The sequence below is a fragment of the Ursus maritimus genome, unplaced genomic scaffold, assembly GCF_017311325.1.
Source record: "Ursus maritimus isolate PB19 unplaced genomic scaffold, ASM1731132v1 scaffold_9, whole genome shotgun sequence".
Taxonomy (NCBI): domain Eukaryota; kingdom Metazoa; phylum Chordata; class Mammalia; order Carnivora; family Ursidae; genus Ursus; species Ursus maritimus.
The window spans coordinates 77,705,864-77,727,334 of record NW_024427107.1 but is presented as its reverse complement, the minus strand read 5'-3'; the positions used below and the strand labels follow the sequence as shown (position 1 = coordinate 77,727,334).

Below are 21,471 nucleotides of genomic sequence, written 5' to 3'. Positions count from 1 at the left end.
AATTCTATTACCTTCTTAATTTATATGGACAAGTCAGAGGCACACTGCATTATGACGGTAGCCCTAGTGCTCAGTAAGATGCGGAGTGTAGACCTCTGCATATACAAGCTCTGTTTCTGTTCTTTTAAGCCAATTTATTTTGCTTGATATCAAGTAAAGGTGAGTGGGCACTACTCTTTTTCATGGAGCCTGAACCCTCAAAAGTAAGGCAAGCATAGACTGGGCGAGGTAGAACTTTGCCACACGCAGTGCTGAACCTGACGCTGACGGAGGTGGTGAAGATGCCGCCACTGCTGTATCGTCACCGAGGCGTGGCTGGAGCCAGGCGCCAGGCCAGCTGTGCACTCTTTGTACATTTGCAGCCTGTAAAATATGTATGTCACATAGCTCTCCCCAGTCTTATAAGGTGAAGACGGAGGAAACAAGCAACAAACTTGATTTAAGTTCCAATTACGGACAGAGCTCGGGACACAGCTTTGACTTGAATGTAGCTGACTTCACGGTGCAGGCTTTTTCAATGAACGTGCCCATCTCAGGAGGACTGCTGCGGTTTTAGCTCCAAGAAGTGGTCTGACAGTGCACTGTCTGCACCAGTGAAGGTGTGTGGACAAGAGGCTGGAGGCACAGGTGGGCCCTGTAGGTGCTTCTGGGAGGGTTAGGCTTTATACTGCCTGTCCATGCATGCCAAAGGAGGCGGAACTTAAAGTGTCAGTAAGAAACAGGAGACTATTCTAAAAAGAACCAAGTAGATTTGAAAAAAGACCAAACACAAGTTCTAGAAACCACTGGATGGATAAAACAGCAAATTAGATATAGCTGAAAAATTAGTAAACAGAAGTGTGGATCTGAGAAAATTTTCCCAAAAGATAGCCCACAGAGATAAACATGTGGTAGGTATGAAAGCACGTTATGTAGCATGAAGAATGAGAAGGTCAACCCATTTCTGGGCAGGGCTCTCAAAGAGAATAGAAAGAATGAGGAAAAAGAAATACTCCAAAGAGATAATGGCAATAGCTGAGAATTTTCTAGAAGTGGCAAATACCAGAAGTCCTCAGGTATAGGACTAACGTAAGATCCCAAACAGGGTTAATGAAATAAATCTACACTTTGGTGGATTATAGTCAAATAGTGTACAAAAGAAAAAGAGATGATGCTAAAAGCAACCAGGGAAAAATTCACAATTCTCCACATTTCTCTCCAAGTGGTGAGAAAAAGTAACTGGCGACCTGTATTTGTTCGTCAGATTCAGTTGCCATTCAAGAGCAGGGTGACAGAGGTACTTTCCTCAGAGAGTTTGCCACCCTACAAACATATTTCAGGAGAAAGAAAAGTGATTTCCGAAGGAGGTTTTCAGATACAAGAAGGAGTACTAGGGAAAAAATTGGGTGGTTCAAAGTAAGCATTGGCTCTAAAAACAAATAATGATAAGAACTGATTTTTTTATATTAAAAAAGTAGAACCCAAATAGTGGATGCATGTCAGAAGAGAGGTAGTCAGAATTGTAGCTCTCAACCACGTTTTAAAATTATGTATTAAAAAAATAAAAAATAAAAAAATTGTATATTAAGACAGCCATGAAACATTAGAAGTAGATTTTATAAGCTAAATAATATGTGGGTGAGTAGGTGTTAGGGACCCACAGCAAGGAGAGAAGGAAGGGACTGGAAAGCAGGACAAAGAGGAGTCACAGACTAGACTTTGGAAATAAGCTCAAGCAGACTAACAGTAACTGGTCAGAGATTGTTAGTGTGTGATTAAAAAATAGAGTCCAGCTATCTGCTCTTTATGACAGGTATCTAAAACAGTGATGTTGAAGACATTTTTATGTGACTTACAGGAAGAAATATTTTACCTTAAGATGCGGTACACATACACATGTGCGTGTCTCAGAACTATGTACATATAGGTCTACATATGTACTTCACAAAACCATACCCAGCCTCACTAGAACACTGAATTCTAAGGTTTTCATCCAGAGGCATTCTATTCTGTTTAATTTTATTTAGATAGATGGATGGTGGCAGATGGATGGATGGATGGATAGAAAGATGGATGGATGGATGGTGGGTGGATGGGTGGTTAGAGAAGGGGATGCATGGATAGATGGATAGAAGGATGGATGGATAGAAAGATAGATGGATGGGTGTTTGGAGAGATGGATGGATGGGTGTTGGGTAGATGGATGGATAGAAAGTTGGGTGGATGGGTGGATAGATGGATAGAAAGATGGGTGGATGGATAGATACAGAGAGATGGATGGATGGATAGATGGATAGAAAGATGGATGGATGGATGGAGATGATGGATGGTGGATGGATGGATAGAAAGATGGATGGATGGATGGAGATGATAGATGGTGGATGGATGGATAGAAAGATGGATGGATGGATAGAAGGAAGGATGGATGGATGGATGGATGGATGGATGGATGGATGGATGGATGGATAGAAGGATAGATGGCTGGCTGGCTGGCTGGAGAGATGGGTGGATGGATAGATAGGAGAGGGATGGATGGATGAATAGACAGAAGAATTTTCCTACCTACTCACCAGGGGGATGAGGGGATTGGTATTGCTTTATTAATATCCTGTTTTAAAAGTTTCAAGACAGAAAAACATTCTTAGGGATATGGAGAACAACCACATAGTAATAAAAGGCTCATTTCACAAGAATTTATGAAGAGTAGAAATACATAGAACTATTAAACTTGTAAGTTTCTAAAGACATTTCTCAAAATACATAAAGCAAAAATAGTAATAAAAGATTAAAACTTAGCTCTCCTAATAATTAAAAAGAAAACAAACAATAGTAAACAATTTTTAAATTATGATTTTCACTATCCTTTTTAACATGGAAATACAGAGGCCTGCACATGGCAATGTGTTAATCAGTTTGAAAACACATTCCTAAATAGTTCATGGTTCCAAGTAAAACTCCCAGTTTCCTGAGGGTCTGGCTTGCTGCCTTGTTCTATTCCTCCCATGGGCTCCTCCCCTTCGCCCTCCAGTCCACCTTCCTGTAGGAGCTGATGCTGTCAGTCATTTCTTACCTAACAGTGTTCTGTGCTTCACCTCTTGTGTGCCCAACCCTCCTACTTTACTGACCATTCACTGTCTTCTGCTTAGCATTTAAATTTGGGGGCTGCTCCAGTGACCTTTTTTCCTCGTTCTTTTCTCTGTAGACCTGCGTTTGGCATCGAAATCACACTTTCATTCAATAGACCTACAGGAAACCAATAAACCAGTTTTTGCCTAACCAGACAAAAATCCTAAAAGCTGGTAGCTTGCGGAAGCAGTAATAGAAGGAGTGAAAAGCAGTTATACAAGGATTTTTTAAGGTAGAGCTCATAGGACTTGCTGAAAAGTCTTTAAAAGTATACACATCCAGGGAAATATGTAAATCATTTCTGCAGAGGCTTCCAGTAGTTCCTCATCATCCGTGGAGCCAACTCGAGAGTCCTGATCATCTCTCAACCCCATCTCCTTTTGCTCTCACTCCCCTTCCTGCACTCCGGCGGCTTGCACTCTGACATTTCAGTGTTCCCTTTTCAAAAGTACTGGGTCAGGATCTTCTCTGCCACCAGCTTTCTTGCCTGGTGAATGGGACAGACTTTTATCTTGGAGAACTTTCCACCTGCTCCACCCTAGCCACATGGCTCTCTTACTGGTTCTTGAACAAGCCAAGTGTGTATTGCTCCTTGGAGTCTTTGTACCTGCTGGGACTCTGGTGAATGTGCTCCCCTGCTGTTTCCAGCATGGCTTGGACCTCCCATCATTTAGGGCGAGTGCTCTGCTCTCCCCTCTTCCTGTGGTCTTCTCCAACCGTTCTGTCTGTAGGGCCCACTGCCGATCCACTGGATGACTTTTCTCCCACAGGGCCTTGGTCTTACTGTCTGATCTGTGCCTCATTTCTAGCTAGTTGTGCCTGGTAAGTAGTAGGCACCCAGTAAAAACTTTTTAAGTGAGAAGTGAATTAGTGGTGGTGAGAGTGTCAAGTAAGAGGAAACACAGTATGGTGGAATAGTAACGTGTATTCTTTACTAGTGTGTGTCCGTTGCAGTGTTTTCACACTAATACATGTTGCTTACTATGTGGAGGGCGTTGTGCGAAGCACTTGGCTTACTTTACCAAAATTAATTCTTACTATGATAGTTTTATCAAGTGGGTGGGTACTCACCTTTTTCCACTTTACTTGGGGGAAACCTGCTGTTCTGAGAGGTTTATTAACAGCTTCCTTGACATCCTACAGCTTCCACTGGTGGAGGGTAGAGAGTGGAGTCCACGTACTCAGCTGTTTCTTGTCTACTCCTGTGTAAGACAGGCACGGACAAGAAACGAACGATTGGTAGTGTTTTCTCCTCGCTAGCAGGCGTCTTCTCAGTTCATGGGTGGCTTTGTGAGGGCAGCCGCACGCCTGGCTTTAGTTTTGAGAAGTAAGGTCTTAGTCAAAGGACTCACCAGAATAATTGGATGTCAATCTCCATTCTCGGGAGGTTTTTGAACATAGATTTTTTTTCTTTTTGGACTCTCTGCTATAGGCTCTGTTGATATGGTCCAGTAATCCTGAGATAGAAGCGTGCTCTCCTGAGTCCTCAGCTCTTCAAACACCTCTGTGAGCTAGCTTGCAGAACACAGTGGGTTGTAACTGAGGCAGGCAGTGTGACCTCACAGAGGCATCATGACTCGCCACTGGGGAAACGAAAGGGCTGATTTGATAAATGGCTCTCCTTGTGGGAAGAACAACAAAGTTAGATCCTACCTCAAATAATACACAGACACCCACGTGAGATGGATCAAGTGAGAAAAAAGGTTAATGGAAAATAGAGTTGACTGTGTCTCTGGTCCTGCAGTAGGAAGATTTAATACCCCCAAAGTGTTCACTATAAATGGAAAGAAAGCAGATTTGACTTTATTAAGATAAAGAACTTCTGTATATCAAAAGGTATATTTTTAAAAGTGCAAAAAGCAAGTTGCAAGTGAGAGGTGATATTTGCAACATATGTAATGAACAAAAGACGGTGTCAAGAGTTCTTCCGGTTGATATGAAAATTGCAGACAATTCACTAAATGGGCCAGAAACACGACGGTATCGTCATAAAGAGAACACAAGTCTGGCCAGTAATCATAGGCAGCCACTGTCGGCTTCATTCGCCCATTAGGGAGATGGGAATCTGGGCCGCACGATCCGTCTGCCACTCTCCGCGTGGCCAAAAGTAAGTTGTTGACAGTGGAGAGGCGGTGGCTCCAGCAGGCTCTTGCCTGCACTGCTGGTGAGAAGGTAAATGGGTACAGCCATCTGGTGAACAGCTTGAAAATCGGGCGTTGCCCACTCTATGCACTTCCACTGCAGATTTTGTCCTTGAGAGACTCTTAGGTGTCTGTTCCGGGCTAGAGTTGCAAGAACGTCATGCAAGTGAAAATGGACGAACAGTAGGGATGTGCAGCAGTATGGACGAATCTTAGCTACGTAACTTCGTGGCAGAATTGAGTCTTCCAGGAAAGTGTTGTGAGTACACTAAGTACCACTGAACTGTACACTTTATAAAAAGGCTAATTTTTTGTTATGTGAATTTTACCTTAATTAAAAAAAAAGTAAGTCCCAGAAGATGACATACAGCATGATAAGCTTTTATAAAGTGAAGAAAAAAAACCCTAAAAGAATATTGTTGGGAACACATCAGTTAAGTAAGACAATGTGGCTCATGTAAGTAAAGGACCAGAGGGAAGTCATCCTCATTGTTACCAAGACACGGTCCTGCTTAGCGCTGCTCTGTCCCTGCCGTGTAGCAGCCCCTCGCTCTGCAAGGACACCACTGGTTTCAGACCTCGGCAGGAGAAAAAGTCTTTTATAGAGAGGAAAGGTGCCATTTTTCAAAGATGACAAGTGAAAATGAATAATGATAGTTTAGGAAGCTTTCATTTATGTTTCATGGTTTCCTGTGTTACCTTGAAATGACACTGCCTCTGCTCATGCCTTCATTTAAAAGTAAGTCTTTCATTGTAATCCTGCATTGCTGAGATTTAAAGCAGAAAGACAACAAAGAGAGGAGCGCTCTGACGGGTTTGGAAGTGATACCTTTAAAACGAGGATGGACTTTCAGTTTGCTGGAGCGGTTCTGGTGGGTGTTATGGGTGTTGTTACCACGGTTATGGAACAATCAGTCTGCGAATTTCTTTTGATTCTCAATATGTATCAAAAGTTGGAAGAATAGTTGACAGAAGCCTTGCATACTCTTCACCTCGCTCCCCTAAAATGTTGAAACTTTCATAAACATAGTACGTAATTGAAACCAGGAACTTAACATGGATACAGTGCTATTAACTGATCTACAGATGTTACTCAGATTTCCACAGGTGTCCCACTTACCATCCCTTTCCTGGTCTAGGATACCGTGTGGCTGTTCACGGTCTCCTTAAGTCTTCTCTAATCTGGGACAGTTCCTCAGTCTGTCTATGTCCTTCATGAACTTGACACTTCTGAAGAATCGTGACTGGTTATTTGTACCGTGTCTGCCAATTGGGGTTGGTCTGGGGTTTTTTTCATGGTTATATTGACGTTGCGTGTTGTTGGCAAGAGTACGACAGCCAGGCTGTTGAAGCCGTCACAGCACAGCTTATCGGGAAGTCTGTGATGATGAGGCGACTCCTTTTTACAGGTGATTTGCACTTGGATCACTTGGTTTAAGGTGCTGGCCAGGTTTCTCCACTGTGAAGTTACTGTTTTCTCTTTTGTAATTAGAAGTACGTGCTGGGGGATATATTGAGACTATGCAGGTATTCTGTTTCTCATTGATTTTCACCCATTAATCTCAGTACTATTGATGATTCTTACAGCTATTACTGCTGTAATTTTTGCCTAATGATGAATTTCTATCTCTATCCTTCTTTGAGGATTTTTAAATGGAAGTCTGTTGTAAGAAAGAGTTGTCCAATACCACATTATTTACAGGACCCATCAAGAAACAACAATATCTGTGTTGTTTCTGGAAATTGTGGTTTGTTTATTTCACTACACACAGACTGGCTAGCTGACCCTTCTCAGTATCAAGGTTAACAGATTCTTTGTCCAAACACTTCCTACTCCACCTCGCCATTAGTTGATTAGCTTATGGATATCTTGGTGCTCATTGTTGGTGGTAAGACTGAGGAGGTTAGTGTCAGTGGCCTTAATAGGAAGTTATTTCTTAGAAGAAGCAAAAGGACGATGTATTTGGGGCCTGTTATATTTAGCTGCTATGCAGAAATCCATGGAATGGCAGACAGCAGAATAGTGGAAATGTGTCTCAGGATGCAGCCAGGCTCTTAGAATAGTAACGGAAGGGTAAGGAGAATGGTAAGTTTCATGGACGAGAGGGGAGTGGGGATGTCAGCACTCGTGGACGAGTAGGCTGTGGGGGTTGGGTGCTGTGGTTTAAGGACTGAACCAGGGTGATGGAATGCGATTAGATCAGGCAACCTTGGGCAGTTCAGCAGGGCTGTGGGGGGACAGACAAGCCAGACTGTACCGATTGAAGCAGGGACCAGAATCCTTCCCACGATCTGAAGAGCTGGCCTGCCAGCACAAGCGTAAGGTCAGTTCTCTTCCTCTGTTTTTGAGCCACAGGGGCCTTCTCTTAGTTTCATTCTGCTCCGCGGCATTTGTGCATGTACTTGCTGCAGAGGAATCCCTGTCTGCCTCTTCCTACCTGTGGGACCTTGGGCCACTTACCTAAAGCCCTGAAGCGTCTTTCCCATCAGTGAAAACAGGGTGAGATACTAACCTGGTTCATTACTTCTCAGCCAGGGTACTGTGCTCGCCTCCGGGCCTCCTGCTTCTTCCTCTGGGCCCTGTTGTCTGTCCTACACACTGTCACCTGCCTGGTCTGAGAAACGTACATCCTGTGACGACCCTGCTGTGCTCCCAGTGCTCCGAGCTCCGTAGTCAGGACGTGCAGGGCCCTCTGTGATCTGCCACTTCCCGATCCTACCTCTCCCTGCAGCCCTCCTACTCAGTGCTTGCACTCTGGGCTCGAGCTGCCTTTGCCTTCCCACACATCCGCTAGCCTCAGGGCCGTCGCTCATTCTCTTCCAACAGATCAGAACTCTTGTCCCTGCACATGACTGAATGACTCCTTTCCTCCCCTCAGATCTTCATTCAGATGTCACTGAATCAGAGTGTCCTCTGCCAGCTACCCTGTGTGGAATAATGCTTCATCACTTGTTATTCACCCTTAACTCGCTTATTTGTCTTTGTCACGCTTACTGCCACCCCACGGATGTTTGTGTATTTGCTGTCTGACTTTCACCACAAATTGTATATAAACTTTTAGAGAGCCGGCACTTTGCCTGTTCTGTTCACTGGTGTCTTCCCAACCCCGGGAGCTGTACCTAGGATGGGGTTGGTGCTGGAGTCAGTATTTGTGGAGTAACTACTAGGGTGATAAGTAATCCGTGGAGCCCGCGATTATTGTGTGCCGGTGCGTGTGCTCGGTGTTCTGCGCTCCCGACAACCTTGCCAAGACACCAAGGTGCAGAGAGGCGATGGCAGACCGTGGATGGGCCACGGAGCCAGAGTCCCAGCCCAGGCGGTCCCGGTGCAGAGCCCACATCCTTCCTGCTTCTGTCAGGCCCATGGCTGACTACAAGGAGGCTGTGGGTCACGTCCTCATAACCATCACTGTCAGGCCCTGAGTAGTCATGATGTGTCCGTTGAGGCCATCGTCAGCATCGTCAGGGTGCTGGCTGGTCACAGCAGGGATGTGCAGCCAGGCTGCCCAGTGTTTGATCCAGAGTCTGTTTCCTTATCATTAAATGAGATGACATTCCTAGTGAAAGCCTCCTGTGTCCTGTCTGACCCTGAGCGTGCAGCCTCAGGACCGACCGCTACTGCTTGCAGAGCACCGTCTCCTGGCCTGCCAAGCGTGGCTCGGGACCGACCGCTGCTGCTTGCAGAGCACCGTCTCCTGGCCTGCCAGGCGTGGCTCGGGACCGACCGCTGCTGCTTGCAGAGCACCGATTCCTGGCCTGCCAAGCGTGGCTCACTGCACTCTGTTCTCTGACAGCTGCATGGCTTAGGAGAGAGTGCATGTGAAGCGCCTGGTAAGTCCTCGGTTCAAAACGAACTCTGGTGTGCTTCCACAAATGACCGCCCCACGCAGAATATCTGCAGTAAATTGTTGACCTCGCTCTGAGTAGATGTAGAAGGGAAACTCATTGTTCGGCAGTTGTGTATTTTAATGAAGATGGACACTTAAGACTCTTAGCAGAACTTGTGTGTACCTTGCATTTTTTCCACCCTTAACTGAACCAAAAGAATTGTATTTACTACTTTGTTTGCATGTTTTCCTTGTGAGACTATTACATTTTTTTAAACGTCAGTAATAAAACTTTAGAAAAAATAGATCTTCTTATAACGTTTGGGTAGGCAGATATTTTATAAACAAAACATTAAAAGAATTTCCTAAAAAGGAAACGAATAAATAGGGCTGCATAAAAATTATGAACTTTCTTCCTCAAAAGATAACATTAAAATAAAAAGATTTTTAAAATAAGTTTTGCAAGATACCACCAAGAGAGTGAAAGACAGGTCTTGGAGTGGCAGAAGATAGGAGTCTAACAATGGCCTCGTGCCCTGAATATGTAAGGCATGCCTACAGGTCAGATGGGGGTTGGGGAGGGGGAATGACAACTCTTTAGAAAAAACAGGTGTTTCACAAAAGGAGATTTCCAAAATGGCCAGTCATCAAATGAGGGTGTTCCCAGTCCTCTCTACACTTACTGCCGTAAATATCAGTGACCACGGTGAAAGAGAAATGCCGGGTGGAGGTGGGGGTGGAGAGGATCCAGAACACCCCAGGCTGATGGGACTTTGAATTGGTGTGGCTTCTTCAGCTCCCGGATAGGTGACATGTGCTCACGCAGGTGTGTGTGTGTGTGTGTGTGTGTGTGTGTGTGTGTGTGAGATACTCCTAGTCCATGTCCATGTGCCCAACAGAAGTGTGTACGTACGTTCACCAAAGGACATGCACAGAGATACGGAGAGAACATTCTGGTGAAATTTGTTTTGACCACTCTTGAAGTGTGGCTTCCTGAACAATTAAATTATTTTATGCTTAGAGGAAGAAAAAAAGCGTTTATAGCAGTATCCTCGTAATAGCCAAAAAGGCAGGAATAAGTCAGATGGCCCTTAGCAGTGATGTGGTGTTTCATGGAATACAGCATTTCCCAGCTGTGAGTGGCCGTCAGCTACCAGATAGGCTGGATCTCACAAGCATGTCAGTGAACGAACAAAGGCCAGACATGAAAGAGTACGTTCTGTGTCATTCCATGCTCATTGGGTCAGTCCTCGGGGGAAGTGTGGGGAGGTGCCGCCCCTGCCGCATGGTGGACAGTGACTGCTAGGACCGGGTTCCTTCTGGGCTTCTTTCCTGCTCTGTCTCCTTACAGGATCATTGGGCTCTAGACACTGAGGTGCATGTCTTTGTGCTGGAAAGTTTGAAAATTTATGCTTAAAAATTGATTGTATTTTAGCTTATTTTTAAAATAATATTTTGGAGTAGTTGGTTATGCCATACTCAAAATAATGCTGTAATTGTAGACTATGAATTGAGAAAACTACTTATTTCTAATTGTTCTATTTTGTGAATTATTTTTTAGATATGAATTGAGAATTCGTTATTTGCCAAAAGGATTTCTAAACCAGTTTACTGAAGACAAGCCAACTCTGAATTTCTTCTATCAACAGGTATAGGAGGGTGCTTTAATATACTTTTTTCTTTGTGTCTTTGAATCCTACGTACTACATGTTTTATTTTAGAGTTAGATTAAACCTAACATTTGTGAGAATGTATATTTGTCACAGCATGACAGTGAGAGACTTCTAACCAGTGAGAAATTTTGAATTTTTGACACTGTGAATTTTTGTATGCTTGGGCAAATCTTAAAAGATACTTCTTTTATGTGGAGACAGTAAATCCTAAGTGAGACAAGCATTGGTTTGTCTTTAATTCAAGTATAATTACCATGCCTGAATATCAGCTAATTGGTCAGATGTAGAATTTGGTGTCAGAGCCAACTGTATTCACGTAATCTCCAGAGTAGTCGGCACAATCGAGGCAGAATTGACTTTTTCTTTTACACTGAGTAACTTGCTTTTTACCCCTTCAGATATTAGTTAGGCGATAAACACATGCGGCGTAAATGAACCCACATAATTTTATGGCCAAATACACATTGCTTGTTAGTTTTCATGAAGAGTGCCAAACACAGGTCCGGGGAATAGCTGACAATCGCGCGCACATTCTGCAGTCAAATGCACTTGGTAGTTCTTTGTTTTAATAAAAATACTTATTAAATGTCTGCTGTGGGTCAAGAATGCAGAGGAAATAAATGAGAGAGTCTGCACCCGAACTTCCTCACCTGGGCGAGGAGCTCCTGTGAACAGCTACTTTGCGCTCCGTCCTCTGCTGTCGGGAAGCACAGAGGATGTGCCCGTGCACAGTAGGGTCTGCTAACCCAGTGGACGTTCGTAGCCCAGGTGGCTCTCCTGGAAAGGGTCATGTGAGCAGTCCCCAACTTTGTAGATGAGGAAGAGATGTACTTTAGGAAACACGGTACATTTAAATCTGAGCTAAAAAGTTTTGAGAAGAAACCGGAGAAGAGATAGGGCACACATCATGAAAAAGGAAGGTCGTAGGTTTTCTCCTGCAGAGTAAGGGAAGCTATTTAAGGAATGTAGTTAGTGAATGTCTTGATGAGAACTTTCGTCATTGTGAAATAAGACCACAGTGATGTGACGACAGCATCCGTCCTGGACTGGATGGGTCTTACGAAGGCTGCAAGCAAGTTAGGAGGCTCTCCAGCCATTTAGGCAAGAAATGGGGGAGACAAAGTCTAACTGTGGTAGTAAGCATATTTACTGGGTGGATTTCAGAGGACTGGGAGACTGATCCAAATGGACATGAGAATAAAGAGGTGGATTGCATCAGTGCAGGACCCTAGTGTCAGGAAAGAGAAGAGGTAGGCTAATGTCAGAAGGAAGGCGGTAAGAAGGTAGGTCGTTTTATTTCCCGATGTGAGAAAGCTGGATATTCCTGCTTATAAGATCCAAGCTGTGAGCGCAGGAAGCCAAGGACACTGTTTCCAGATACGGGGTCTGTTTTCTGGTGCCACCGGAAATGTGAAGTGTGAGGCACGTGGCCAGACGGGAACTTGGGAGGTTTACGTCAATACAGAGTTGCATGGGGAGGGAGTTGACATTTGGCCCCCAGTGGAAAGAGAAAAGTCACGTTTAGATTCCAGTTGAGATTGCTGGGGGCCCACTCATACCACAGAGGTGATTTCCAGTTTTTAAACTGCTCCTCGTATGTGTTTTCCCAGCCCATCCGTAGCCGTCTGATGAACTTTGTGTTTGAGTGAAGGAGGTGACAGGAGAGTTTAGTTAACTGATACGTTTGCCCGGTGTTTCTCTGTCTTGTAGATGATCTTTACCACTACTGGCATAATTTCTTTGAAAAAATCCACCCCCCCCGAGGAAGTCTGTGACTACTTTAGTGACATGGATTTCTGGAATCCATAATACAGGCCTCATTAGCTCGCAGTCCCTCCCTTTCATAACTCGTAGGCTGACCTCGCAGTCGGCCCCGTTCTTGTTCCTTCCATGCTGCTACCTGCTGCCCTAGTTTTTCCTTTGATGAAACCTTGCTTCTGTCTCTGTACCTCACATGCTGGTGTGGCCCCAGTTTTCTCTTACTCGTAGGACATCTCTCACTACGGCCTGTGTCATTCTGTTGAATGGTCTTTGTAGGATCCGAGAGGTAGGGAGTGCACATATGGTCGTGTGCTCACTGTGTGTGTAACAGCTCTGTGAGCCTCCCCGAGCCTAACTGTCTCATCTACTAAAATAGACAGGGATATTGCCCATCCCGATAAGTGAGGTGGAATTGTCCACTGTACACCTGCCCCAGTATTATTCGACATCCAGTCTGTAGGCAGCACCAGGCTCCTGAGCATTAGGCATTTACCATCTGCAGATCACGACGGGAGTGTGTGCTGCACCTTCTGGGATGCGACGTATCCCTTTCCTTCCTGTGTGCCTCCACCCTGCCCTCTGCTTTCTCCCGTTCCTGCACTTTCTCTTCTTCAACCTGACCCCTTTTAATCTTTTATAGTTGTGAAGTCATATGGCACATTTTTAGGAAGTCCCGAAAATATTCTCAGACATCACTTAAAGTATCTTTATCCTAAGAATTGTTTTCATTTTGTGTATGATTTTTTTAGTATTTTACCAAGTACTTGTATTTTAAAAGAAATACAAGTGCAGTCATGATACCGCCCTCTGCCCATGTCGATGGCTGATCCATGCCAGTGAACCAGGGACAGGAGACAGAGGAAGGTAAAGGCGTATGCAAACCACAGAGAGGAGGGGGCGAGGGAGGACCGTGGCTGTCACAACCAATGAGTTGGCAGCTATACTAAGAGCCGTGAATATATTCATATCTTTCATGTTGGTATGTGGCACTGCTGTCAGTTTGGTATGGAAAAAATAGTGGAATATAGGCAGTTTAATACTCTTAAGAATTCTGCTTGCAGGGGTTTACTCTAAAGAGGTAAGATTTACGTGTGTCTGTAGGAACAGTGCTCATAGGAACAGTGCACTAACAGAAGCGAAATTGAAAGCATTGTGTCAGTAAGGTCAGTGAAAGCATTGGTTAAATAAGTTCTGCTGAGCATCCAATGTGTGCGCCCGTCCTGATGAGAGAGGTACAGCTCTGTTCATACACATGGAAGGCGTTACGTTAAATGCTGGTGTTTAAAACAGGCCATGTATAGAGCATACGTAATTCCTTTTATTAGGAAAGTTGTATGTATTTTTATTTTTACCCTGATCTAACAAAGTTTTGAAAATAGTATGATTTTTGCATTGCTGCTTTGACAAGTACTTATATATTTATTCGGCTTCTTGTGGTAACCTTCCAGGGCAGAATCTGTCCTGTTGCTCATGTGGAAATTCCAGAACTATTGTAGGTGATCCATATGTTCTCCTGTGCAGGCAGGACCCAGCTTGGGAACGAGCTTAATTCCATCGTTGAAAAATAGGCTAGGAATTCGGAACTTCCTCCTATTTAAACATGCACACGTGTACACACACACACACACACACACACGGTATAAATAAAAATGTGGCCCTTCAGCAGCTCTTTATAGCCAAGGTCTATTTAACTATGAATGAAACTGAGATATTTTGTAAGAACTTGAGTGTGGAAATTTTTACTGAGTTCAGGGATAAGTTTTTTAATAGAAGCCTCAGAGTCAAATGACACCCATTCTATAATTTTTAAAATCTTTACTATTTGATGAAAATATGTAAGATGTATACATATATGCATACATATATTTTCACTGAATTCCAAGCTAAATGGATCTATTGTTAAGGGGCCCAGAATTTGAGGACCTTGATTCTTTTTAGTTGTTTAGTTTGGTAACAGCCAATCCATGCATGCTTTTGTGCGGCGTGATACTTAGTACTAGCGTGAGTGCCTGTGATCCTACAGCCCAAATGAAGAGAACACACCTGATGCCTCCTGGTCCTCCGTCCCTGTCATATCCCTCCACCCCCATGCTTTCACTCCATGCAGGCAACCATGGTCCTGTGTGTCCATCATCCCCTTGCTTACTTCCCTTTGCAAGTTGTCCCTTTTTATGAGGAGTGTGTGTTCTGGCCTATGGTAGAAGCTGACCTGAGATCTCCCTGAGCGAGCCTCTGCATTCCCTCAATGGCCTGACTAGGGTTTTGGTATTGTTTTGTTTGTTTGTCACCCAGCTCATAGAAGCATTCCAGACGATTTTTTTTAAAATGTTTTATTCAGCATATTTAGTTGTTTTCACTGAGCAGCCTCATCAGGAGATTTGGTCCACTGTGTTGGTAGAAACAGAAGTTATCTTAAGGCGATTTAAACACGTATCACCTTTGGTTCGTTTCTAAAATAATTTTGAATTGTGGTTAGAGACTGTGCTCCATTTGATGCTAGTAGCTCAGACTTTGTTTAGACCTGTTTCAGCACGGCTTGGTCAAAGTTATGGTTCTGCCGGAGGAGAAAGTGTCTTCTGTGATTGTTGAGCGTGGAGTGTGACGAATAGCCATGAATTCAAGGTTGTTGACAGTGTTGTTCAGGCCTCCCGTGTGGCTAAGATTCTTTTTCCTGCTTCTGGGTACAAGTCAGGCCAGGGAGTGTTTTCTCTCAGAACGCTGATGTTTATTTTTGCTGTTGAGAAGTTGGCTGTCATCCTGTCTTTCTCTCTGGGTGGCTTTAAGACCTTTTCTTTATCTTTTGTGTTCAGCAGTTTTATTACAAACCAGGTGTGGATTTCCACTCATTTTCCCTGCTTGATCTGTGGTGTGCACCCTGTACCTGGGGGCTCATCTCTTTTCATCAGTTGTGGAAATGTCTTGTGATACCAACTCAGAGCTTGGCTCTTCTCCCTTCTTGGTGACTTGGCCTGAGGTCTCCATGTGGGTCCCCATTAGAACTTCTCAGGCTGCCCTCCCTGTGCATCCACTTCCTTCTTCTGTCTCGGCTCTTGGTCCCCCTGGAATCCACGATTCAGGTGAATCTGTCACAGCACTCCTCAGCCACGACCAACTTTGATGTGTAATGCATTTGCTGAGTTTTTATTTAGCATTTTTTTAAGTTTTGTGTCCCTTCCCCCCTTTAAGAAAATCGGCCAGGCCATCATTAATGGCTCTTACAGTTTTCTGATTTTTCTGCCTTTTATTTCTTTACCATTTCATGTAGGGGTAATGTCTCTTCTGAATCTGAATCCTAACATCCGAAATTCTCTTGGGCTTGACATCTGTTGGTGCTGCTTTCCCTGATTCTCGGTCAGTGATATGTTTCCTTGTGTGTTTGTTACAGCTGTTATTTTGTTGAATTTCACATGCGGGAATCTCTAGGGTCCTAGTAAACACTCCTGAGTGTTACCTGTTGTGATCTCTATTTTAGAAGAACATGTATTTTTATTATTTTGGCTCTTTTATCAGGGCAGAAATAAAAGAACTATGTTTAGATTCTCTCTCCCACCATTCCGATCCCATGAAACAGAGAGCACTTATAATAAAGTACCTTAATTTTATTATTTTGAAATTTCATCTATGCCCACCATTCATTTTGTCCATTGTTTTGGATGGTGTCATGAAGAAAACAGCATGTCAATGGAAGTATTGAATGTTGGTATCTGGTTGGAGATTGTCTTGTGGACACACGGTTTCATTTAAAGATGTCCTAAATGTGACTACCAACGTGAGATACTGCAAATGATTCACTAAGTGTTTTTGACCCATTTTAGAATATTCTGAGAGCTATTAATCAGCACACTCTAAAAATAACCTAGAATCTTGTTATAACCCTATTCACTGTAGAGTAGAAGTTATAAAACTAAGTTTTGATGCGAAAGCTAATGGCTCATTATAAAGCAAGAAAAGTGTGTCTTACCCAGAAATCAAACTTTTCCTTTGCCATATAACATTTTATTCCTCCTTATCTGCAATCTCATTTGTTAATGGTGTATTTGGTTGGCAATCTTTTGCGAATAACGGTGACCATTAGTTGGGAGAGCCATGCCCACCCATGTTTGGTCGAGAAGTTGTCGTATTAACTAGATTTGTATTGATGCAGAACTTGTATGGAAATCATTTGACACTCGAAATTAAAGCTCTTAGGATGCGTGGGTCAGACACGGGGTTCCCATTGTTTTCTCCTACAAATATTTTAAGATTAAAATGAGTACAGTTGACCATTGAACAATGGGGGGTGAGGGGTGCTGACCCCATGCACAGTTGTAAATTCATTTATAACTTTTGACTCCCCCAAAACTTAACTACTACTAGCCTAGCATCGATCAGAAGGAAGCTTTACTAAAACATAGTCAGTTAACACATATTTTGTATGTTGTATATATTATATACAATATTCTTACAATAAAGTAAGCTAGAGATAAAAAATGTTATTAAGGAACTCATAAGGAAGAGAAAATACATTTATAGGACTGTACTGTGTTTATCAAAAAATATCCATGCATAAGTGGACCCACACAGTTTGAACACGCGTTGTTCCTGTGTTACCTGTATATCCATCCATCCTGTCCTGAAAATGTTACCTGTAACATAATTATGACTTATTTGACAAAAGGAGTTCCGGTACGAAGTTCAAAGAAGATACCAAAGGCAGAGCTGTAACCTCACCCTGAGGAATAGAATCTGAACATGCCTGGGGAAATACTGAGGTATCAGATGTGTGGTTTCTTGTTCCTGTGATTTTTATTTTGAGTTTTTTATTTTTACAAGTTTTTATTCAGGTAATTGTATTATCAGAAATTGATTTCTTCATCTGTATTTTCTTGGTTATAAAGCTTTCTGTCATTTAAAACACTTTGAAATGGCAGTTCCAAGTTGAAGAGTCTTTTAACTTTTTATTCTTTTAATACCTGACATTTTCAACATGGGAATTTATCAGCTGTCCTTTTCAAAAAAAAAAAAAAAGATAACATAATTATAGGTCTAAGTCTGACTTATTCGAAGGTCTATTTTCTGTACTTATTTGATAGATTGAGTAATGTGCATTTCTTCTTTTTCCACTCCTGTATATTTTTGTTGATTCAAGAAGAACTCATGTTATTGAGGATGTAGGTAAGCCCTGCATAGTTACTGTATTCAGCCCATATTTCTTGGTCATCCTTTTGTATGAAAGACTTTAGAAATGGGAAGGCATTATAAATGCTCCTTCAGCCTGCCTCAGGGACTTTGACAGACTCTCAAATTGGTAGGAGCACTCTGGTCATGGGGACCCCAGAACCAGCCTCAAAGCTCACTCACTGGGAGGATTTACTGAACTTGGGTTGTTTGCAAGTAGGAAGAAAAAACCTCCTGAATGTCAATACAGTACTTGCCACAGAAGAAAGTCCAAATACACCCTGTTTCTTGAAGTAGGACATTGACATCAACATGGACACAGATTAATTTGAAAAAACAAACACCGGGAGCACCTGGTAGCTCCGTTGGTTAAGCTCTGACTCTTGGTTTCAGCTCAGGTCATGATCTCAGGGTTGTAAGATTGAGCCCCGCGTTGGGCTCTGTGCTCAGCAAGAGTCTGCTTGGGAAACTCTCTCTCCCTCTGCCCTTCCCCTGCTCGCACACACACACTCTCTCTCTCTAAAATAAATAAATAAAATCTTTAAAAACCAACCAAACACCAACTCTCAGAGGTCTTTCCCTGGAAGTTGCTTGCTCATGTGCTGTACTTGGGGTCAGCACACAGTATTGTCTGTGGTATAAAGAGAGAGTACAGCACGATATCTCTGGTCAGGCGAAGCAGGCTGTGTGCGGGAAGTCAGTACGTCAGCCCCAGCAGGCAGCAGGGTGATGGGATGTGCTCCCCACCTGCCCCCAGTCTTCTTCTCGTGGAGGAGGACTGTGGTCTTCCCTGTGAAAGAGTTCGGAGACGATGTGGGCACACACTGAAGCCAAACTTGTAGGGGTCAGCAGACTGGTGCTTGAGTCCTCAATCTTACAACATTTGCTGTGTGACCTGGGGTGAATTAACTTTTCTGATCTTTATGTATAAAATGGGACGACTAATACCAGCCTTGAAGAGACATTGTAAAGATTGCAAATAACGTATGTGAAACACTTAGCATAGTGCCTCGGCCCTGATAGGTACTCCTTAAATAATAGGCAGCCCCTCTGTTGTCACCTGCATTCCCGTTAGGCTTATTCTAAGGCTTTAAATTGGGGGTGATGGTACTGTCCAACTCACAGTGATGCTACGAGGATTACAGGGCATGTTGCATACATTTCTGCCTACAGGGTGCTCAGTATGTTTACTTTAAGCAATTTTATATGTATACATGCACTTAAATGCTCAGTAAATTGGATTTATTTCACAAACGAAAGGCAGTGAATTCCACTGGAAGTGGGTAGGAGCTGAAAGGTATTCGAGAAATATCTAAAAAGAGAAATGAACACTGAGCATATAGAACCCTGAGTCCTGAAGAAAAATGCCTGAGTACAGTATCAGTACGTGAACGTGCATGGTGGTTTCAGAGAACGCCATCTCTGGGGGGGCTGTCAGGAAACTCCGGTGGGGTTCGCCGTCTGTGCTCCTGCAGACACAAGCTGCCCCAGGGCTTGCGGTACGGATGTGGGGAGCCGAGGGTCTGTTGGGGTGGCTTCATGTGGGGTCAGTCCACCCTGCAGGGTATGCCGATCGCTTCAGGCCATGGGCACACGGCTCTGAGAACCAAGAGCAGTAGACCGTTGCTCTGGGAAAACAACTCTCAGAGCTTTTAAGTCATGTTCATAATGGGATTTTCTGCAGAGATTGTTAAATTATCATTTCCTCTGTTTGCATTTTTGCAACTAATGTGAATCTGGTTTCAATGAATGAAATAAAGTATGTGATTATGTTTTCCCACCTGTGAAAAGTGCTTAAAAATTATAACAATTAATCTTCCAGATAATTTTATAATGATGAATTTTACTCAGCATGTAATTGATACTCTGCTGTGGTTTCTTTGAAGTCCTCACCAAACCATAAACTAAGATCGACTGTTTCAGTCAGAACAACTGTGGTGTTTCTCTAACTCATAGAAATACATGTCTTGATGTATCTCTTTTGCCTTTGTTTTTGTGTGCAGTAATAAATCTATTTAGGATGCAAAAGCTTAGTTTTTAAATTCACATTTATTTTTTGCTATATAGGAGAAAGGGGCAGTTGAAGTATAAACAAAATGATTCTAGAATTAAAGCTTTTAACTTAATTTAGTGGTTTGAGTAAATCAGTTCCATTGAATCAGCCTTAAATACCTACTACGTGTAAACAATAGAAATTGTTGCTTACTTACATGGAAAATGATATTTACAGAGGTCTCCAAACCCCGATTTGAAGACCTTATTTATTTGCTCACTCATTCTGTCAATAAATATTATTGACCACCTAGGTCTAGGTGCTAATGTGGAAAATATGGCAAAGATTTTGAGAGAAAATGATGTTCAGATCAGAAATAGTGTACGGTTGCCTGTGGCTAGGTGACTGGTCATTGCTCCTCCCCTTAAGAGAAAGGAATGAGGAGGTGAGTACGGTGCACACTGGGTTCTAGATTCTTGGTACATTAAAGAGGATGTTCCCATCTGAAGACTTTAACTTTCACTGTAGGAAAGACATGTGGTGAATTGACTGGAGGAAGTGTGAATCAGTGTGTCAGCAGACTTCCTAGGCAAGCGTTGCTGAGTGTCTGGACAGTTTCAGCCGACCATTTGAGGTTTGCCATCAGGAACTGAGGCCAAGCTCGTACTGTGCTGTAGTTTCTGTGGTTGCTCAGCAGGAAGCGTGCAAAGGAGGCAGGCAGCTGTTTCAATAGGCGTTGGTTTTGTCAGGCAGTTAAAGGGATAATGAGAGATTGGAAGTCGGGGGTCTTTGCAAGGCAAGGTCATGATGGTGACACATATGATACAAGGTAGAGTATTTAACTGGGGAGTAGGAATCTTTTCATCAACCGAGGTGACAGGCTAGGAGGTGACAGTTGAAGAGTAGGATCTTTGGAATTTTTTTCTATGGCGGAGGTCAACACACTTTTCCTGTGAAGGGCTGGAGAGTAAATATTTTAGAGTTGAGCACTAAGAGACAAAAATCAAGAGTGTTTGAAATACTTGCATAATAAGAGACAAGACAGATTTCCACAAAATTTTGTATCGGTGAAATTCAAAATAGAATAATTGCGTGTAGTGTTTGTAATACAGTTCTGCTAATGAAAATAGTGGACTTCCTTTTGGGGGAGCGATGACATTTCCCTAACTGAGGCTCAGAACAGTGCTCCCCGTTGCCGTATCAGTTGCAGATGTTGATCTCTTAATGCTGCTCTGTAAGGAGACCTTACATGTTTCATCTTGGGCCGTGTCTTCACACTGACAGGTGCTCTCAGGTCCAGCCAGCGGTCCGCCAGTTACTGTAATTGAGCATAATCATTACTCAGAAGGTGCTGATGGAATTCTTCTGGATTCTTCTCTTTTTTTTAATTTAAATTCAGTTTAATTAACTTACAGTGTATTATTAGCTTCAGAGGTAGAATTTAGTGATTCATCAGTTGCTTATAACACCCAGTGCTCATTCCGACTCTCCTCTTTGTGTTAGATTTTATACATGTTACGACTCTGCAGATTAATCACATACAGGTGATGGTGAGGTGGAAGCATGTCAGTTGCAGAGTTACATGGATTTTGAAATATATAAATTTTCTTTGCCCTTGCCACTGGGGTCCAAAGGATGCTGCTGGGACGAGTTTGAGTTAAGAAAATACATCCACTGCAAATTTGCACGGAAATGGAAATCTTCCTTCTTGCTTTTGCTTGTGACAGCATGGTGAAGGTCTAAAGCAGCTTGCGACTCAGATGATGTTAGTTGCTTCGTAAAGTTTAAGTGCTCATGGATTAGATGAGTTCTTA

General features: G+C 43.0%; 1 protein-coding gene across 2 annotated transcripts in view; it reads left to right on the top strand.

Moving 5' to 3' along the window:
* The window catches only part of PTK2 (protein tyrosine kinase 2), a 265,380-nt gene that overhangs the window by 103,285 nt on the left and 140,624 nt on the right, over nt 1–21,471 (top strand). The window contains exon 7 of one of the 2 annotated variants that reach the window (XM_040626121.1): nt 10,635–10,722. In XM_040626121.1, coding sequence (XP_040482055.1) covers nt 10,635–10,722 — 88 coding nt within the window. Of the gene's footprint in view, nt 1–10,634; nt 10,723–21,471 lie in introns of those variants that run through there. The other variant, XM_040626116.1, reaches the window with a different exon arrangement.